The following is a 21,895-nucleotide window of genomic DNA, read 5'->3' on the forward strand; positions in this document are numbered from 1 at the left end:
AAGACCCAAAAATTTCCACCAAAAATTACCATAACTAACAGTTTCTGCAAAGGATACAAAATCAACACAATCAACAAACAAAAATCAATACTATTCTTACACATCATCAGTGAACACACTGAGGCAGAAGTCAAGAAGACAGTATCATTCACAACAGCTGCAAAAACAATTAAATTTCTAAGTATTAATTTAAGCAAAGAAATGAAAGACCTCTACAATGAGAATGTAATCTAGGAGGACACTAGTAAGCAGAAAGACTTCCTACGCCTGGATAGACAGAATCAATATTGTGAAAATGGTCATATTACCAAAACTGATTTATAGATGTAATACAATCCCAATCAAAATACTAAAAGCATTCTTCACAAAACTGGAAAAACAATCCAAAAATGCATATGGAACCAAAAATGATCAAAAGTAGCAAAAACAATTTTTGGCAACAAGAGCAAAGCAGCACACATTACAATCCTGGATCGCAAACTATATGGCAAAGCTGTACTGTTAAAAATAGCATGGTACTGGCACAAAAGCTAATGCGTGAATTAGGGGACAGAATAGAGGCTGCAGAAACAACCCTAGACACACTCTTCTGCATATATCTTGGGTGTTGAGCTCCAACTTCTAGGAGGAAGACAGCTAGGACAAAGAGACACTGAGTGGCAAGTGTTCAGGAAGATATAAAATTGCAACAGCCCAGCTGCCCTTGCTTTAATAGGATTGTTGCCTTTACTTCTTCCCTCAGGGCATTACATAGTGTCCCAATTTTAGTGTATATGCTGCTGAAGCAAGCATTAGATATTGCTCCGAGATTGTAGGAATAGGAAGCAACTCTGCCTTTTTCTCTAACCCCTCTTGACTGGGTACCCTCTGGTGGGTTTCCCTGTCAAGTCCCCTTCCCAGGCACGGGTTTTTTACTTGACCTCATTTCTGAGTATGTGCAGATCCTGGTCAGCACCCCCAGACCATCTCATTAGTGTCACTACCTCCAATCTATCATAATGGGCCTCAGCAACAGTAAATGGTGGATATGCTAGTTGCCACAAGCTAATCACCACAGTTTGTATACAGGTATTGAAATATTAAACTGTGCCATGTAAGTAAGATCAATTGGCATGTGTTTTTAAACATACCTTTGAAGTCAGTAACACTAAAACCCATGTCTTGGGCTCTGGTTCCCAAGACAGAAAACTGACTTTAAGAAATGAAGTCATTTTTTGGAATATCACAAATGGCTACACAAGGGCAAAGTCGCATGAAATACAAATGTTAAAATGTAGTTAGCCTCTATATCATCATGTGGTCACTTTGATGAGCTTAGCGATAGAAGAGTCAGGCATCCTAACACACCAGTATTCCTGTCACTGTGACTTACTCTATAAACCCCAGCCCACAGCAGGTGACATATCACAGAACAGAAGACGCCCTTCTGAAGAGCTTCCTTAATGCTTCTTTCATGTCTCTGTTCCTCAGACTGTAAATAAAGGGGTTAGTTATTTGAGGCACCACAGAATACATCACTGAAGCCATGGCAGTTTTTCTGGAGGAGTCAGTAATTGCAGAACTGATGTAGACACCCAATCCTGTCCCATAGAACAGGGAGACAACTGTCAGGTGAGAGCCACATGTTGAAAAGGCTTTATACCCTGCTCTACCTGATGGAATCCTCAAAACGGAGGAGACAATTTGAGCATAAGAGAAAACGATTCCAGAGAGAGGAACACCACCGAATATGAAAGCTGCAGCATATATGAGGATGTTATTGATGAGGGTATCAGAACAGGCAAGGTTGATGATTTGAGCAAGTTCACAGAAGAAGAGGGAGATTTCCAGGTCTGTGCAGAAGGACAGATGCAGCACTGTCAGAACAAGCAGGAGAGCATTCACAGCACTAATGGGCAGGGACAGTAGAACCAGCAGAGCACAGAGGCGGGGGTTCATGATGACTGTGTACCTAAGTGGATGGCAGATGGCCACGTAGCGGTCATAGGCCATTGCTGCAAGCAGACAATTCTCCAAACCAGCAAAAAACAAAACAAAGCCGGCCTGAGAGAGGCAGCCTGAGTACGTGATGCTCTGATCCTGTGCTTGGATGTTCACCAGCATCTTTGGGATTGTGGTTGTGCTGAAACAGATGTCAGTGAAGGACAGGTTGGAGAGGAAGAAGTACATGGGCGTGTGCAGGTGGGAGTCAGAGCTGATAGCCAGGATGATGAGCAGGTTTCCCAGGATGGTGACCAGGTACATGGACAGGAACAGGCTGAAGATGACCAAATGCATTCTTGGGTCCTCTGTTATTGCAAGAAGAAAAAACTTTGCAACGTCTGTTTGGTTTCTAGCTTCCACGTTGCATCTGATGGAAATGTGGAATGACATGACATATTAGCACTACCAGCAGCATCACCTGGGAATGTGTGAAAATACAAGCTCTTTGTCCCATATCCAGACCTATTCACCATAAACTCTGGTGATGGATCCAGCAGTGCAGGCTTCAGTAAACCCCCTGGATGACCTTGACATATGCTAAATTGAGAACAGAAGTGCATTCAATGACCAAACTTTCTCATAGTTAATATGAATTCAAGTAAACAAGTAAATATTTTCCTCTGTTTGTTTCCGCCTCCACCCACCTTCCTGCACACCTTTTTCCTCCACTCTTCTTATTAAAACACACTTCTGCTGCACATCAACTTTGTTTTACCCCTTGTGGTAACTTCTAATAATAGAACAAAGCATAAGTCCATGCTTGAAGCAAACCAAAGATAAGAGTCCAGTTATGAAATCTGTCTTCTAATGCAATGGTTCCCTAAATTTGGCTTGCTTTAGAATACCACAAGGGTGTATCAAATTGCACATGCGTGATTGCCTGCTATCATCCCCACTTACCTACAAGAATCCTTAGTGTGAGGTTATATTATGGCTATGAACTAAATAGTACTTGGCAAAACCTGCATTTGAGCTCAGCTATCCTGACTGCTGAGTTGATTCTCTAAAGCAGTCACTGTTGATGCTTCTGCATACTGCAGCAGAGAGCTGAAAAGACTTTGAAGTAAGCACTTGGCGAGAAACAAGCAGCCAGTTATACTTCTGTGAAGCAATGAGAAAAAGAAAATGGACGGTTAATCAAAGGGGCAAGGGGCTACACTCCTTAAGATAAGAGAGCAGGCTTCCTGGGAAAACGGGATGAACCCATACAAGTAACCAACTCCACTCCAACTGTAGGCCCTGAACCACTAAAAAATTTTAGTGGTTAATGATACTCTGAAGATTTCATAGTATTCAAATGTCTCTTTTGTTCTGGACTCAGTCTCTGGAGCACCCAGCTGTGCTTCTCTCTCATAAGTTTTCATTTCATTTCCGCTTTGGGCCTAGTCTTATATGATTTCCATCTTATACAAGATGATTACCCACACTACCTGGTGACAGTATGACAGAATTATTATCTCTAACTGATAATTCAGAGCTCATCATCTACTCTAGTTATTTTAATATTTTCTGCTAGTCTTTTCCTTCCTCTAAGATAGGTCCATCTCTACCTAGGAGATTAGTTGCAGCATGTTTTGACATCTATCCAGTGGATCTTAGCAAATAATAGAGAAAGAGCAAAGGGAACTGGAGGTTCTTAAGACTCTTCTACAAACTGCATGGCATCTCCTTTAGCAACTAATATTAGAACTAGCTGGACACCTTTATATCATTATTGTCTCACCCTAAGCTATTTCTCTTCTTAACTTGAGAGGTGGCATACCATTTCCAAAGTAGCTAAATGAGAGAAGGTGACACACATAGACCTCTTAAAAATGAGAAAAAACTTTGGTTACATTCAGAAAACAGAAACTTACAGGAAAACACAGATTTATAAGACACCTAGAAGATAATCCCACTAGGAGTGTCATGGTACAGGAATGATCTCTGTCCTCAAAGAGAGGAAAAAGAGGCTATAACGTCACATTTTATTTGGTACAATGCTTATTGAACATGACCCAGGCCTTTGCACATGCTTTCTGAATGGGAAAGATCTTCAAATTACTACAAAGACAATACACAGTGTGTTAATTATTGTAACTCTCCTGCTAACCTATTTTGAAACTATTTTATTTTTATTTTTATTTTTTTCTCTTTAAAATAGAAAAGGATGTGAGAATTCAGACCTCACATTTGTAAACAAGAACAGTGTGACAAAAGTGTCAGCTTGTTGACAGTAGTCATTTTTCATTTTATATGTGTACCAACCACCACATCATATGCTTTCAATAAATATGTTTTTCAATTATTTTCTATAGACCTGGAAAAACTATGGGGGTGTTGTAGGATGAGAAACAGATAGATCAAAAATACCCAGCACAGAGATCAGCACTTGGAATGTTTTTTTTCACATGTTCTACTGGTTTACTTTTGTGTTGTTGGGTTCCACTATACGCGGAACTCTTCGTTCTCCTTAGAGAAGCAGTGTACCAAAGCAACTGAAGAAGATAAAGGACATTGCTAACATAATAAGTGAAAATCCTGAGGAAGTGTTTACGTGCTGCATAGAAGTGTCCTACCTTTGGGAATGATGGTCACGCTGAAAAATGAGAAAGGAAACATCAACGATATCAGTACTCACTTGGCATACTTATATTATAAAACGTGTGCAATTAAAATGAAATAAATAGTAAATGAGTTAGATACATCAGTCATACCTGACCTTACTTCCAAAGCATTAAGTGTGGGACTCTGTTAACTGGTTGGCTTACAAAAAAAGGTGTTCAGCATCTCACCTGGCTACTGCAAATGGAGATGTGCTCTGCAGAAGGACAGGCAGGCTGAATGGGTTACCATGCTTCTGGTCCACAAGGATCATCTTTGGGAGGAGAGCGCGTGTTGCTTCCTGACAGGGACAGGACTGTGTAGGGACGTGACCACGGGCTGACTTCTTCAGTCTATCAATCCCCCCGGGGCGGTGGGGGGGGGTCAATATCCAAAGCTCCTCATTACACCAGCTATTTTACTACCATTCTGCTCCCACAAGTACCTAGCCTTAAAGATCAACTCTGTTGAAGCGAGGAATTCAGGAAGGCTAATTTTCTGGCCCTTGGGAACACGTTTGCATCCCTTCTTTCTCAGCACTTTTTTCCCTGTTCATCTCCATTTCATGGGCCCTGAAAACATTACACATACTGCATACTTCTCCAGTGACGTCCAGAGTTACCCTATAGTTACCAAGAGAGGAATCCTGGTGTAATTAATAATATAAACATCTCATTCTGATTTTTCAAATTACGTTTATTGGTACATTTTAGATATACATAACGCTCGTATTCATCCTGGGGAATTTGGACGTGTACATGATATGCTCTGATTCCCCTTCTTTTCCCAATCCCCGCTCCTCCCTTCAACCCCTCTTCTCCTCCCTATTTACAAAACTTTGTTTCCATTTCATCCTTTTTGTTGTTTCTTTTCTTTTTCCCTTCGTTTCTCCCACCCCATCCCTAGCTCCTCTTTCCTTTTGAATAATTTCTTCCCACTTCACAATAGCTTTTGTACATGTTGGTTCTTATGTCTTCTCAGCCTCTCACACCAGGCAGACAATGCTATATTTGCACATGTAAATCTAATTTATTTCACTTAGGAGTATGGTCTCAAGTTGCATCCATTTACCTAGAAATGCATCAAGTTTAACCTTCTTTGTGGTGGACTAGTACTCCACTGTAAAGAAAAATATTTTTTAATCGATTCTTTAGTTGGTGGGCATTTAGGTGGTTTCCAAGATTCAGCTATTGCAAACTGTGATACTATAAACATGGGTGGGCATATATTGCTGTGTTATGATATTTTTAATTCTTCCAGGAAGATACCAAGAAGGGGTATAGCCGGGTGAAATGGTATCTTTATTCCTAGTTTTTTGAGGGATCTCCATAATGATTTCCACAACTGTACCAGTCTACATTCCAAATAACAGTGGAGAATGGCACCTTTATCCCTACAGCCCCTCTAGCATCTGTTGTTGGTTGGTTCCTCTAGAAAAAAAGACTATCATCAAGAAATCAATTAATTTGATTTTAACTTACTGACTACTTGTAATTCTTCATTTGAGAAGTGCCTGTATATTTCCATTGCCCATTTTTTATTGAGTCTTTTATTTTCTGGTGTCTGGTTTTAGACTTATTTACATAATCCAGATGTTACTCTTCTACCCAAGAAATATCTGGAAAAAAATTTTCATTCTTCTGCACATGGATTAATTGGTTTTCCCAGCACCATGTGTTAAAGAAGCTGTCTTTTCTCCAGCACGTTTTTGGCCTTTGTGTCAAAGATAAGATGGCTGAAGGTGTGTAGTTTCTTTCCTGTATCCTCAATTCTGTTGATTCAGTATTTCTGTAGTAGTGGTAGTTTCATAATTTTTATCACTGTAGCTTTGTTATATTATCTGAAATGTGGGATTGTGATGCCTCCTGCTTTACTGTTGTTGCTCAGGCTAGATTTGTATACATGGGGTCATTTTGGGTTCCATATGAATTGCAGGATTTTTTAATCATTAAAGGATGGTGTTTGTTTATTTATGGGAATTTCATTAAATCTATGTGTATTGGGTAATATATTTATTCCAAGAATATTGTGTCTGCTTATCAAGGAAAGAATTTCTTTGTATTTTCTAGTGTCCTTTTTAATGTTTTTGATTATTATAGTTATAAGTATAGATGTCTTCCTGTCTTGATTAGTTAACTCTTTTTATTAATTTTTTTAGCCTTCTGTGAAGGACATTACCTTCTCAATTTCTTTCCCAGTGTTTTCATTGCTGGTATACAGAAAAGTGATTCGTTTTGTGCACTGATTTTTTATTCTGTTGTTTTCTACTTTTTCATGAGTTCTAAGATTATTTTGGTGGAGCTTTTGGGTCTTCTATGTAAAGAATCATGTCCTCTGCAAAAAAGGGATAGTTTAAGTTTGTTTCTTATACAGCTCCCTTTTATTTCCTTCTCTTGCCTGATTCTGGTGGCTAAAGTTTCAAATAGTATTTTGAACAAGAGTGGTAAGAGTGGATGCCCTTGTCTTATTCAAGATTTGAGCTTTTCCACATTTGAGGTGTTTTCAGTCTCAACTACTAAACACAAGATGATAAATCTTTTATTGAGAAAACTAGGGATTTTTATTTTAAGACCTATTTAGCACAGACATGAAATAAAATACTGAATAATGTTAAAACTAAGTGCTTGTTGTCATAAACTAAACCCTAGAAGCACATACAAAGACATATGCCCTTAAAAATAAATTATACCCCCACATACTAAACTCCAAAGACATCTACTTCAATCACAAATCTACTTCAATTACATAGAAATGTTATGAATAATTTTTACACCAGACAATCAGCTTACTGGAAATATGTAAAATGTACAGATCATAAGAGAAAAAAACTGAGTCATAATATGGGAAATGAGCCTTAAATTCACAATAAGAGAAACAAAAATTAATTAAATTCCATTTTACACAGTAAGCTTGTCAGGAAAAATTGAAAATAGTTTGAGGAAGATGTTGAATAGTAAAAAATACAATAATAATATAAATTAGTTTCATCACTTAGGAAAACTCATTCAAAATATGCACACATAAAGAGCCCCTCGATCACAGCCAATCATTCCATTTCATATGTAAAGCTACCTTTTATTTTCCTCAGAATAGATCACTGAAAGGACATTATTCACAACACTGAAAGAGCATGTAATTAAGACAATTTACTGATGATATCCTAGAATGTGGTGTATGGGTTTCACATTAATTCCACCAAGAACAAATTTGGGAGAGTTGGAAGTTTTTGGAATAATTTTATTCTCATCCTCATATTTCTATGTGTGTGTGTGTGTGTGTGTGTGTGTGTGTGTGTGTGCTGTAGATTGATTATAGTGGAAACAATTTTTTCTACTATGAAGATCTCTTTAGTTAGTATTTCCTTTTAGGTGGTGAACTCTAGGCATGGCTAATTATTGTCCTTTGCCTCTGTCTCAAGCTCCAACAACCTTTTTTAATCGGGATGGGGAGGTTGAAGCATAATTGGCCCAGTGTCTGTTTCTCTGGGAATGAACAACTGTTGTACAGTGAAAACCAGTTAATACCAATTGCTCCACCTTGACCATAACAACAAATTTAACAACCAAAACAAAGTCATTTCACACTAGATACTGACATACTACAAAAAAACAATAGAAGATACCACTGTAGTACCTTAACCATATAAAAGAGATCTAGGGGGCTGGGGGTTTAGCTCAGCGGCAAAAAAGCGCCTGCCTGGCAAGCGCAAGGTCGTGAGTTCGGTTCCCGGTACCGGAGAAAAACCAAAAAAAAAAATAAATAAAATAAAAGAGATCTACAAGTATAATTTAGACACAATGATAAACCAAATATTTACATAAAGTAAATATCTACTAATGTACCCACTATACCACCATTAACAGTGCAAAAGAATTAAACGTTAATATCATATGGTTAATTAAATATCTAAACATTGATAAAGCTTAACTTATATTAAATATATAAAGATTAATAAAGCTAGGAAAAGTTGAGTGGTGGTGAATGGAAGAATGAAAAAAAGATGTGAAAGATAAACAAATGAAAGTGAAGGAAGGTTGAAAAGTGAAGTAAAGGATCTATTTTAGAATTAAGGAAAATTAATAAAATTAGATAAAGTAACAGAAAAGAACATGATGGGGGGAAAAAGAAAATCAGAGAATAAAGTAAAAGACAAAAACAACACAATATCCCCAAATCCAATGAAGAAACAACAACAAAAAAAAAAAGCCCCTGAAAATTCTGCATGTTTTGAATGAGATTTTTCTCTCCTCGGTGTGAGGTATTGGGATCCCCCGGACATTCAGGTGGGACAGTGGGTCAGTGCAAAGTCTTCTTTTGTTTCCACACTCAGGTTTCTATGTATATATGCCGAATCCCACCTGCATTTCCCATTGGGTGTGGTTAGTCAATGTTACACCCTAGGGCTGTAGTCACACTAGGAGCTCCAGTTTCCTTGCTCCTCTGTGTGCTCCAAGTCATGGATTTCTCTGCTGACCTCTAAGGTCTCTGGGTTTGTGATTTACTATGCTTCCCTCCTCCTGAGGCCCCTCTGTCCATACAACCCAGGCTGTGGCAATCATTCAAGCCAAGCCACATCCATGTTCATGCTGGCAGATGGGGAAAGCAAACCTACCACTTAGTTCTGTGCTGGATATAGGAAGCAGGTCTGAGATTCAGGCCGACCTGTGGACTTCATGGAAGAACTTCCAGATCCAGCCCCTCTGAAAGCCTTACGTGATTGGCCTAGCTTCTCTCCACTTATGGAAGGACACCTGTATCCTTCCTGGCCTGAATGTAAAATTTTTAGGGGAGGGGGCTTATGGCTAGCCTGTGACTTCTCCATGCTTGTCCAATGTGACCAATCTCCCATGCAGCCCCTCTGGAATAATGATACCAGAAACTCTCATGTATAAAATATGGAGTTGTTCTGTGACTCAGTTTTAAATAATTAACCCCTTCCCAGAATGGCTCCTGATTAAATATTATCAAATGTGGTGGGCACTGCACTGTATTTCTTCTGCATCTCCAGCTTCCCTTGTAGGAAGAGTCGCCTTCAGAGTAAAATCTCATATTATCTTTGCAGTTTATACCAGCTCTAAGTTTTTATTGGGGCTAGCTCTGCTGGCGATGCCTGTAGTTTTGCTCCAACTCTGGGACCTTCTCCGGGCTTACCTGGTGTCATCAGAAACTGTTTCCCTCACTCTTCACCCGGGGTCAGCTTTCCAGATTACTTTGTGTTTTTCTCTCCACATTGTGCTCCATTACTCTAGCTTCTCTGTAGTTTCTAATTTTCCTATCAGTTCCATCCAGAGAATTGCTGCTTTCTTTTCATCAAGTAGGTTTCCAGGTGTTGCAGCTCCAGGTTGTGGAAAGACTGTACTTTGCTGCTGGTCTCTACCCTGCCAATTTTAATCTTCCCAGAGGATTCTCTTGATCTCAGCCCGCTTCCCTTCTTAAGTATCCCCCATGCCTTTGTGCTCACTTTCTATCGGGCACCAGCTGAGCATCCTGTGTCCTGTCTTTTAGCTAAGACAGGTCATGCCATCTCTTTGCCCATGTTTCCTCTCCCCTTCACAAAGCCATCAATTTTCCTCCTGTGAGCTCAACAGTGTGTGGGGCTCAGAGCCACCAGCAACCTTCAGGTAGTGTTGGAAGCCACTGCTTCTTAAAGGCACAATAATTTTTCAAGCATCAAATGCTGGGGTTCAAAGCTTTAACACATAAGCCTTTGGGAACATTTCAGATTCAAGCTGTAGAACTGGATGATGGTAAGAATGATCCTAGAATGAGACCACCTCATTTAGGGCACAGTGAAGACCTAATCCTGGACATTGCCTATTGTGTATTTGCAAAATCATAATAATGAACGACTCTCTTGATAGCCCAAGCATATTTGTGTAAAGGCTCCTTTTTCTTATGAGTAGAGAATCTTCTCTAATGAGTTCAAAATCTAAAATGTCTCAAAAATGCCTCAAACCATTAATATAATCTATTGTGTGAATTGGAAAAGTAATGACGCTGAGTAGGGGAGATGTTAATATGAACTCAGAAAGATTCAGCTGCTTGAATAAAGTGCCAGTAATTCCTTAATTATATGTAACAGTCCAATTCATTAGCATCATGAGGAGACAACAGCCATGGCTCTATCTATGAGATCATGAAGAGGTTCATTTCCAGATGTTAGTGCAGCTTGCATTAAGTTCAGCTACTCCAACATTACCTGCAAGATTGATGCATAACAAACTTCTAAAACTGAGGACTTAGTTCACATTTTTCTTTCAATGAGTCAGAACAATTAAATGCAGTTTAGAGGTTGAAATCATTTCTCAAACATCACAGAACAGGGTAAATGAAAGGGAAGCACAAAGCACAGATTGAAATGTGTTTAGACGTTATATTATGTGGTCATTTTGGAAGACCATAAGAGCCAGGCTTTCTGTCCAACCTTTATTCTTCTCACTGGTCATATTCTAGAAATTATAGCTCAAAGCCCATGACACCAGCATGTAAAAGGCTTCCCAGTTATGAGATGCCTCAGAGCTGTCTTCATCTCCTTGTTCCTCAAGCTGTAGATAAAGGGATTGATCACTTGAGGGATCACAATGTACATCACTGAAGCCACTGCATTCTTAGTAGAAGAGTCAGTAAATGTACAGCTCAAGTACACACCAAAAGCTGTCCCATAGAAAAAGGAAACAACAAATAAGTGAGACCCACAGGTTGAAAAAGCTTTATACCTTCCCTCAGCTGATGGCATTCTCAAAATACAGGAGATGATTTTAATATAAGAGAAAATGATACCAATGAGAGGAACACCAAAAAATGTGTTTCCCGCTGAATATATCAGCATGGCATTGATAAAGGTATCAGAACAGGCCAGCTTGATGACCTGAGCAAGTTCACAGAAGAAGTGTGGGATTTCCACATTCATGCAAAAGGACAGTGGCAATGCTGCCAGACTGTGGAGCAGACCATGCACAATGCTTGTGAGCAGAGAGAGTAGAACCAGCAGGACACAGAGGCAGGGATGCATGATGATTGTATACCTCAGGGGATGACAAATAGCCACATAGCGGTCATAGGCCATTACCAGAAGGAGACAATTTTCTAAACAACCAAACACTAATACAAAACAAAGCTGGGAGAAGCATCCTGTGTAACTGATTCTCTGATCCTGTGCCTGCATGTTCACCAGCATCTTTGGGATAGTGCTGGTGCTTATACAAATATCAGTGAGGGACAGGGTGGAGAGGAAGAAGTACATGGGGGTGTGGAGGTGGGAGTCACAGCTGACAATCAGAATGATAAGCAGGTTTCCCAGGATGGTGACCAGGTAGATAACCAGGAACAGGCTGAAGATGAGGGGCTGCAGTTGTGGATCCTCTGTCAGTCCCAGGAGAAGAAATTCTGAAACAGATGTTTGGTTTTTGAATTGCATGTTGCTGGTGAATCTAAAGAAAAGATGGGATGGGAATAAAATGAGACAAATGGTTTCTGGATGAGCAGCAGTGTCTCCTGGGAATGATAAGAATCAAAATTCTTAATACGACTATGGATGTCTGATATACGCATTCTGGGAAGAAGGACAAGCATTCCATGTTTAGCATATTTTGCGCAAATTTAACATTTCTAAAGTGTTTCTAACAGTGTCTTAAAACAAAGAAAAAGTAAGAATTCACATTCCCAGCCTATACGAATATTCAGTTCTTGCTCTGTCCCTTTCTTTCTCTATTTTTCTTTTCTCTCTTTTCTTCTTTTCCTTTTTATTTTTTTATGGTAAAACAACTTCCAGTCCTTAGTCAGCTTTTATTTTGCATAGCTTCATTTAGCAAATATCAGTTATATTTCAAGGGTGCTGCAAATTTTAATGGGGGTTGCTCTTCTACTCAAGTGAAGCACACCTCCCAAACTTCTTCAGAATCAGTCACTCTGAGGCTCCCAGTATGTTAGAATCATCCAATTATGACCAAGCTCCACCTAGGACCACCTAAATCCAAATCTCAGGGCAGGGCTGCACACATCTGTGTCTAGTAAAAGCCTTTCCTGCGATTCTAATGTGGAGCTGGGGTAAGGAACCACTGTCCTAAATCAAACAGTACTGTGAGGGCACTCATCTTGGGAATGGTATTTGTTTCACTGAGGGAGTGTGTTCTATATAGGCATTTCTCATTCAAACAAGAGTTAAACTTCCTACAGAAATTATAACTGAACTCTGGGCTGTCAAACTAGTCTATAAAAACTCATTTGGCTCCAACTGAGCCTAATTTGTGAATCAATACTATGTTCAGTAGGCCAGTGATGGAGAACTTTCTAGAGTTTTCAATGACACAGCAGCCCCCTGTGGCACCTGTGCTGTAGATTCACCACCACGGCAGTAAGATCTCTGTCTAGGGGCCTGGGGATTTAGCTCAGCGGCACAGTGCCTGTCTGCAAGTGCAAGGTCGTGAGTTCGATTCCTGGTACTGGAAGAAAAACCAAACAAAAAGATCTCTGTCTACAAAGACTACTGGACAGGAACAGGGCCAGGCAGCTGTCACTCCAGAGAATAGCATACCCATGTCATAAGTAGGTTGTAGAATCCTACATCAGAGACTAGTGAAGGTCAGACGGTCCAGCTTCCAGCTAGTCGGTGCAGGTCTCAGCTGCTTCCAAGTAATTATGGACTAGAGTCATAACTGCTAACTGAGGGAATTCAGAGTTTTCCCTCCCCAAGAAAGGCAGCTAGTGTTGCTCATTCCACAAGGTTCTCATTAATAAAAGTGCAGACAGTCTCTGATTTAGGGATTTACATGAAACATTGCTGCCCTGCAGTGTCTCCTCTCTTCTAACTCCTACTTCCTCTTTTCATACACAGGCTTTTCAGAATGGTGGTGTCTTAATTACTTTTCTTTTTGCTGCAACAAACTACCCAACACCAAAAATTAAAGGGAGAAAGCTTTATTTAGCTCACAGTTTGTAGAGGTTCAGTCCATAAACAGCTGGTTCCAAGGTAGGGTGGCACATGGCAGAGGGGTAAGCATTTATGGTAATGGAAGACAGCAAAAGCAACAAGGAAGAAAGAAAAGGGACAAGCCTCTCTCTGTCCCTTATATTATACTCAAGCTACCCACCCTGGGGCAGGTGTAGCACCCATATCCTTAATCCCAGCATTAGAACATGAATCAATCATGAATTCTAGATTCAAACACCTCTGAAAAGCCCACCTACCATGGCTGCTTGAGACTTTGGGGACATCTAGACACAAACCATAACAAGTAGAAAATGTCAAGATTAAAAGAAAGCATACTTGGAGCTGGGGATTTAGCTCAGCGGCACACTACCTGCTTGGCAAGAGTAAGGTCGTGAGTTCAATTCCTAGTACTGGAAAAAAACAAAAACAAAAACAAAGAAAGCATAAGACGTGGATCTTTCTTACTAGCCCAAGCCTTAAAACGAAAAGAAATGTGAGAACAAATTTATCAAATTTATCTCCTACAGCAGCAGTAGCCATTCTTTTTGGTACTGGGGACCAGAAGGCACTCTAGCCACAGACATGGGAGGAGGAGTAGGTTGGGATGATTCAAGTGCATTCGTTCTGTTGTGCACTTTATTTCTATTATTATTACAATGCAGTATATAAAGAAATAATTACACAACTCACTAAAATGCATAAGCAAGTAAATAAATAATGGGTAAGTCTCATGAATATTGAAATTACAGTTGGATTCTGACCTAAACCCTGACACCAGGTGCAGCTGTATGATGGAAATACATCCAATCACCTGCCACCGTAAGCTCGGTGTCCATGTGCAGCTTAGTTGTCACTTACCCCTCACTGATAGGATTTTGATAGGAGTCTACAAACAATTGGTGTATTATGGGCTCTGTGCAAACATCTCTTTTATTATTTTTATCCATTTTCTGGTGTTAGCATCAGCACCTAGGCTCCACCATAGATCGTTAGGCATTAGAGTGTCCTAAGGAGTATGGAACCTATGGTAACATTTAAGCTCAAGTGAGAACTTAAAGCTACTGCTTGTCAGAGAGAGGGCAGTCAGGTGGTCGGGTAAGCCATGGAGAGTAACTACAGACAAAACTTTGATCGCCTGCCTGCTGCTCACCTCCTGCTGTGTAGCCTGATTCCTGACAGGCCATAAACCAGTCAATAGCCTAGGTTTGAGGAGCAACAGTCTGTTCTGCAGCAATGGTCTCTTATTTTTGAAAGTCTTAGTATCATTTGAATGTCTCATCAATTTGCAGGTGCGATGGTTTATCATTTAGACCTATGTACCTATCAGCACACATCATGGAAATATACCCACACAGTTTGGCAAACACTAGGTCAAAGATCTCATTGTCAGACTGCTGAGCTGTTCCTCTTGATTTGTCCCTGCAAAAACCCATGGATAATACAGAATGAGCATTTCTAAATGTTTCCATATTTCTGGTTAATTTCCTTTACAACTGTAATAGCTTCTATTGAAATAAATCCCCAAACATTCCCTTGATTTGAAAGTATGTCACTTTGTATGCATTCGGTGAGGTGAGGGTGAGGAAGACAGCCATTATGTGGACAGGAGCAATGACAGGAAAATACTGCCTTTAGAAATGAAGCTAGTAATACTGTCCCTTGGAAAAACAAGTGATCTGCTTTAGCGATTATTTCTAGAAGCTAGGTAACTATGTTGATAACATTATTTCCATTCCTATGGGAAACTCTTCCCTGAATGAGTTACAAAACAAATAATTGTATAGAATTAAAAAGCAAATAAAGTAATAACTACATTTGAGAAAAATAAAATGCAGTCTTCTATTAAAAAAGATAGAAATGAAAATGAATTTCTCCTCTGTAGAAGATAGACACTTAAAAATTTACAGGGACTCGTATTCAGACTTCCTAATAGGAGTGTTCCTTGTGAGTATTGCTGTTTCTCCCTTGAGGATGAGAAAAGCAGCTGCATTAGGAATGATTGTTTGGTGTAAAGTGAGAGTCATGGATCTGAATTTATTGCGTCCTCCAGCAGTTGTTTTGGAATGGGGGAAAATCTCCAGTTGGATGTTTTACCTCTGTATGGAGGAATCTGTTTCAATGTGTGTGTTCATTAGCTGCAGCAAAGCGATCTTTGACAATGTGTGCTTCTCCAACATACACTGCATATATGTTAAAGACATAATTTTAATTCTGTAATTATACCTCAGATTCTCAGGTATAAAAATTCTCATGGAGATATTTCAAAGATAGGAATAATAAAGTAAGCAAAAGCAGCCTGTGTAGTTCTAGGTAGGATCAGCCTTCAACTGACTCTTCCAATCTTTTGTGTCGGTGTATGTGTGTGCATGCATGTGTGTGTATGTGTCTTTCACAAGCAATAAGCACACTGCACTTTTAACTTGTCAGGAGGAAGAGACGCGTTGGGGTAGTTGAAGAAAAAGAAAAGGAAGACAGAAAAACTGTCGCATAAGCAATGCTATTAGCAGTGAAGAATATAAATGTTCAAATTACCATTGGGAATCTTCATTAAGTAGAAATGTAAAAAAAAAGAAATCAATTTTAGTAATATTCACTAAATAATATAAGAATTAAGTATGTGATTCACAAAGGTTATATATATTTTAAGAAACTAATATCAGAAAAATTTTATATGAGAAAAGTGTACATTTAATTGAAACTCTATACACGCATACATTTTTCTTAAGTATTATCCATTAATTACAGAAACTGCAGAAAATCTCAAAGGGCTGGCACTTTCTGGACACTACAAAAATAACACACACTTCACCATGGCTTTTTTCAGACATTTTTATCATGAGAAATAATAAATCCATGTCCAAAATCCCTTATAACCAAGTTAATTTATAAATTTAATTTTTTCCAGAGGAAACAACACTTTAAGTTGACATACATTTTTCTTTTTAAATCATCAGTGAACTTAACATTGTTCTTCAAAACTACTTCGTGGTGTCAATTTTAAAGTCTCCCTACTGTATATGTGTAACATTTACAATCAGTGCCCTTGGATAATTTTAATTTCTAATAAATGTGATATGTAGTTGATGTTAATTGCCACACTGCTCCAATATATTTGCAGGACAATTTAGTTCTACTTCTTTAACTGATAGGTGCTATTGTTACTGCCTCCAGTGACCATGCGTACAACTGGGACCCATGCATGCAGGATACCAAATATGCAAATGGCCTGTCTTGGGAAAAATAGAAGAATGAATGAAGAATGAAGAGGACTGTCAAGGTGGTGAATTGTGTATGCCATGCTCTCTAGCACTTCATTTAACAAGACATGAAAAAATACAGCACAGTAATAACATTGGTTAATGTGCAAATGAGACGGATGGTGGCATTGGAGGTGCTGTTATTTAAATTATTTCTGCTATTCTTATTACTGTGAAACATGAAGACTCAGAACTTGCTCCATGAGATATTCTCCTTCCACTTCCCTAGCGAGTCCTCACAGTCCACATCTCATACGAACATAAGAAAGATTTCTGTAAAGAGGTGAAGTCTTACTACAATACTGCACTCTTTTTCAAATAATAAATGAAGAGACTCTGGCTTACTTGGATGGTTTCTTTGAGAATGTGCTCAGAATGTCACCTGCATGTAGAAGACAAAAGGTCTGTCCTCAGGAAGGGTTACACACTGATTGACTCAGTGGTTCTACACCCAGAAAATCCTTCTCTGGTACAAAGCACAGCTATTGCTGCCTGGGTGAGGTTTTCACCGCCTGAGTCCTATAGTTCTGTATCCCTCAGGGATCAATTTCCAATGCTCCTCATTAACCTGATAGTAACCAGAAATATTACTATCATTCAGATCCCAGGAGTATATATCAGCTATACTCCTTTAATAAATTCCTACCTTCCCTTTTAGCTATTTCTCTCTATTTCATGACATCAGGAGGTCAAATTTATTTTAAGTATGAAAATAATTATATATATATATATATATACAATGATGATAATAATAATATATAGTAAAACAGAAAACACTAAGAAAATTTCTTCTTAAATGTATTTATGTTCCCTTTTATTTTATTTTATTTTATTTTTTTGAAGAAAGGTGTCACTATACAGACTCAGACTGGCCTTGAATTCACAGCAATTCTCCTGTCTCTGCTTCCCCCCGTGCTGGGATTTCCGGCATGAGTCACCACATGCAGCTGTTAATGTTTCTTTGTTTATTTTAAAGAGAATTTTAAAACAATAAAAATGACACAGAATTTCAAAACAAGATGATAATAAATTAACAATGGTTATTATATTGCATATTGTTATCTTCAAAGTAGTTGCTCAAATTACCAGATATAAGCATGTAAGATTGATCAAACACTAATTGTTCTTACTTTTTCTCTATGTACTTTGTACAGAAATGTCTAATCTACTATCTTTGATGATTTCTGATGATATTTTTAAAAGGACTATCATTCCCCATGGTTTTTGAATACTGAGCTCAAATAAACTACCTAATGTTGAACCTCAAACTTCTAGAAAAAGAAAAACAAATAAAACACAAAGCTCATACATTGGAGAAAATTACATAGATAAAAGCAGAAAATAATGCAATTGAGATGAAAACAATACAAAGAATCAATGAATCATAGATTAAGTTCTTTGAAATATTAAATAAAATGGACAAACTGCTAGCCAACCTAATCAAAAAGAGGAAAGAAAAGACTCAAATTCAAGCAGCTGGGAATGAAAAGGGGTAAATCACAACAGATCCTGCATAAATCCAGAAGATCATCAATACCTACTTCAAGAAGCTGTACTTAAATATGATAGAAAACACAAAAGAAATGGACAGATTCCAAGAAGATATAAAAATTCTAGATAATATGATATCAGTCAATGAAATTGAAAATGTAATTAAAAACTTACAAACAAAGAAGAGCCTGGGTCCTAGCAGATTCATTTTTTAATTCAACAAGAAAGTTAGAGAAGAACTAATGCCAATGCTGAAACTCTTTAATGAAATGGAAAGGGAAGCAATACTTCGAAAATCATTACTGAAAGCAAGTATTACCATGACACTGAAACCAGAGAAAGACCCAACCAAAAAAAAGAAAACTACAGGCCAATCTTCCTACTGAATATAGATGCAAAAATCCTCAACAAGATACTAGCAAACAGAATGCAGCAAATCATCAAGATTATACACCATGATCAAGTACAATTTATCCCAGGAATTCCAGGATGGTTCAATATACAAAAACAAAAAAACACATGATCATCTCAGTAAGTGCAGAAAAAGTATTTTACAAAGTCCAACACCAATTCATGAAAAAAAAAATCCTACAGAAAATTGGAATAGATGGTCTTTATCTCAATCTGTTAAAAGGCATCTATGACAAGCCAACAGCCAACATCATACAAAATCGTCAAGAACTGAATGCTTTCACTCTAAAATCAGGAACAAGACAAGGATTCCCACTATCACTACTCCTATTCAATATAGTTCTGAAAACATTAGCCTGAAAAATTAGACAAGAGGAAGAAATAAAAGGAATAAAGACAGGAAAGAGAGAAGTTAAATTATTATTACTTGCAGATTACATGATACATTTTTTCTCTAACATCTTTCAATATTCTGTTCTTGTGATAAATTCTTGAAATCTTGATTATTATATGCCTTGGCATAGATTGAATTTGGCTATGCCTAATTGGAGTTCTTTATGCCTCACTTACTTATATGCCAATTTTTTTTCCAGGCTTGGGAAGTTTTCTGCCATTACTTCTGTGATTAGTCTTTTTGTCTTTTGCACTGTCTGCTGCTTTTTCATTGACTCTGATCAATCTTATGTTGTTCTTCTTTGCAACATTTTGTAGCCATTAGACTGACTTTTCATGGACCCTTGCTATTTTTTAAGAGATCTTTCTTTTCATGATTACTAATTGCATGAACCTTGTCTTCTACATCTTGTATTTTGTTTTAACATTGGTTCATTGAACTACATATACTTTCAGTCAAATTTCTGTTTTATTTTGTTTTTTGAGGGATGGTGTCAAGAATTTTACTCAGAACCTCATGCTTGCCAGGCAGGTGCTCCATCATTGAGCTATATCTCTAGCCTTCAATGAAATCTTTAATCTCCTGAATAGCTGTTTGAATCTGCTTTATGGATTAGTTTCTTTCCTATATTAAGCATTCATGATTTCCAACATTTTCCTAACTCTTCCACTTTTATTTATATCTACTTTACATTCACAGAGCAAGTCCTTCATTTTGGTCATCATCTCTTTCTTTTACTTGAGTTATTATTTTTGATCTGATCTTTTCTATAGCCTCATTCACCTTTTATTTCCACTGCTATCATTTTATAAAATTCTGGTGGGTGGCTTCTGATTTCCTCTATCTCATTGTCCCCTGGATTTTTCTGGGGTGGATTGGAAGTCTGAAGTTCCATTTTGTTTCTGCATCTTGTCATTTTCTATATTTTTATTTTAATTTGTTTTCTGTGTTTGTGTTGTATATTTCTTATGGTATGGAGCATTATAACTAGCATCAAGGCTTCCCTAGGAAATATGTATTCCTCAGAGATGTCTTCTAGGTGTAGCTGGTTCTTGGTCTTTGTGTCTTTCCCAAGATCCTACCTTCCCAATTTATTAAGGAGGTGAAGTTTCTGTCTATTTAGCTCAGCACCCAGTCCCCTGTTACTGGACTATAATGATGATTATGATCCAAAACAATCATAGTGTTGTCATACAAGACAGAACAACTGATTACAATAGGTATGACATCCTAACAAAACTTTGTAAATAAGAGTGGGAAAGTGGTTGAAGGAAGGGGAAGACTATGGTGGGGGAAAAAAGAGAAATCAAGGTGTATCATGGCACAGATACAAATTCCCCATGATGCATGTGATCATCGTGTATACCTAAATTGTAACAATAAATTTAATTAAATTTTTAAAAAGAAAAATGGGGTAGGGGACTTGGGGAAGAAGGAAGGAGGAAGAAATGGGACAGGGATTTAAAGAGAACAAGTTGTGGGCTGTACATGTAACTACTCCCCAATATGACTGTAAACTGTGTGAACTGAAAATATGTACTAAAAAAGAAAAAAGAAAAGAAAAAGTAGTACAAGTTTTGGATATTCCTCAAAAAAACTTAGAAATTCCATTTAACCTAGCTATACCTCTCGTATTTCCTGAAACAGTTAAAGTCATCATATTACCGTGATATATACATGCTCGTGTATATAGCAGTGCAGTTCACAATAGCTAAATTATGGAAATGGGTCATATGTCCATAAACAGAGGAATGCATAAGGAAAACAGTACATGTACATAATAGATTGCTACTCAGTCATTTGTAAAAAAAAAAAAAAAAAAAAAAAAAATGGATAAAGACCATAATGCAAGCAAAGTAAATCAGACTCAGAAAGTTAAATATCACTGATTTCCCCTAAACAGGAAATCTAAAGTAGAAATAATTTAAAGAGAAAATAAATGAAGGATAGTAGGAAATAGGGAAGTAAATATTTTAGAGATGGGGAAAGGGATGAGGAAGGAGGGAGAGGATAGGATGATGCAGAAGGGTGATTAAAGGTGATCAAGATGTGACATGTATATGTGTATATTCTCCAAACTGAACATAATTATTGTGCGCTGCAAACATATACTAGGAAGATAAATAGATTATATCACCCTAAAAACAGAAGACAAACATAGATGATTTCTCTCATCAGAGGAACACAGCTAATTTGTCCTGATTGAAATGGGGCACAGAGTGGTTGTTACCAGAGTCAGGTGGGAGTCAGAGGGAGGGGTGGGAAGGCACTGTCAATCAACAGGTAATATATTATTTACTGAGAATTCTAATGAGTTCTGGTGTTTCAGGGAACATCAGGGTGACATAGTTTAGCATAAATGCATTGCATGTCTCAATATAGATGGAAGAGAAAAATTTCAATATACTCACCACAAAGAAAAACAGCAGTATTTTTGAAATGAGTAGGCTAATACTCTGAGTTGCTCACTACCTAATGGATGCAAGGATCACATTGTATGTCAGAAGTATGTGAAAATATTAAGCCAATCAAAAAGGAGAAACATTATGTATCTATGTGAATACTTCCACCTGCCATGCCATATATATACTTATATCTATATCTATACATATACCTATATCTATATTTCTATCTGTACATTTGTGTATCCACTCATCCATCTGTCCACTATGTATCTACCATCTAAAGAAGCTACGTCCCTTCTCTTTGACACTTATTTCCTCCTAGGACCTTTGGTTGTCATTACCTAGAAAGAACTACTTTCTTGCTCATGAAGATGAATCCATAGAACATTTGACCTCCACTCACTCACTGTGTCTTGTTTGCATTTTTTAAATTTTCATTTTC

General features: G+C 37.9%; 2 protein-coding genes across 2 annotated transcripts in view; both read right to left on the bottom strand.

Annotated features, from left to right (window-relative positions):
* Positions 1 to 1,404: 1,404 nt before the first annotated feature.
* LOC106146287 (olfactory receptor 7G2-like) lies at positions 1,405 to 2,373 on the bottom strand. The gene has a single exon (XM_013509125.1). It carries the CDS (start codon positions 2,371 to 2,373, stop codon positions 1,405 to 1,407), a length of 969 nt encoding a protein of 322 aa, XP_013364579.1.
* Positions 2,374 to 11,029: 8,656 nt separating this feature from the next.
* Positions 11,030 to 21,895, bottom strand: part of LOC102004985 (olfactory receptor 7G2-like) — a 50,108-nt gene continuing 39,242 nt past the window's right edge. Inside the window, exon 2 of the mRNA XM_013509126.1 lies at positions 11,030 to 11,996. Coding sequence (XP_013364580.1) covers positions 11,030 to 11,983 — 954 coding nt within the window. The 5' untranslated portion in view covers positions 11,984 to 11,996. The remainder of the gene's footprint in view (positions 11,997 to 21,895) is intronic.

Source organism: Chinchilla lanigera, unplaced genomic scaffold, assembly GCF_000276665.1.
Source record: "Chinchilla lanigera isolate Chin_1 unplaced genomic scaffold, ChiLan1.0 scaffold00162, whole genome shotgun sequence".
Lineage (NCBI taxonomy): Eukaryota > Metazoa > Chordata > Mammalia > Rodentia > Chinchillidae > Chinchilla > Chinchilla lanigera.

Bases quoted from the DNA above. Each gene is read 5' to 3' on its own strand.
- LOC106146287 (XM_013509125.1), bottom strand. From the start codon at position 2,373: ATGTCATTCCACATTTCCATCAGATGCAACGTGGAAGCTAGAAACCAA.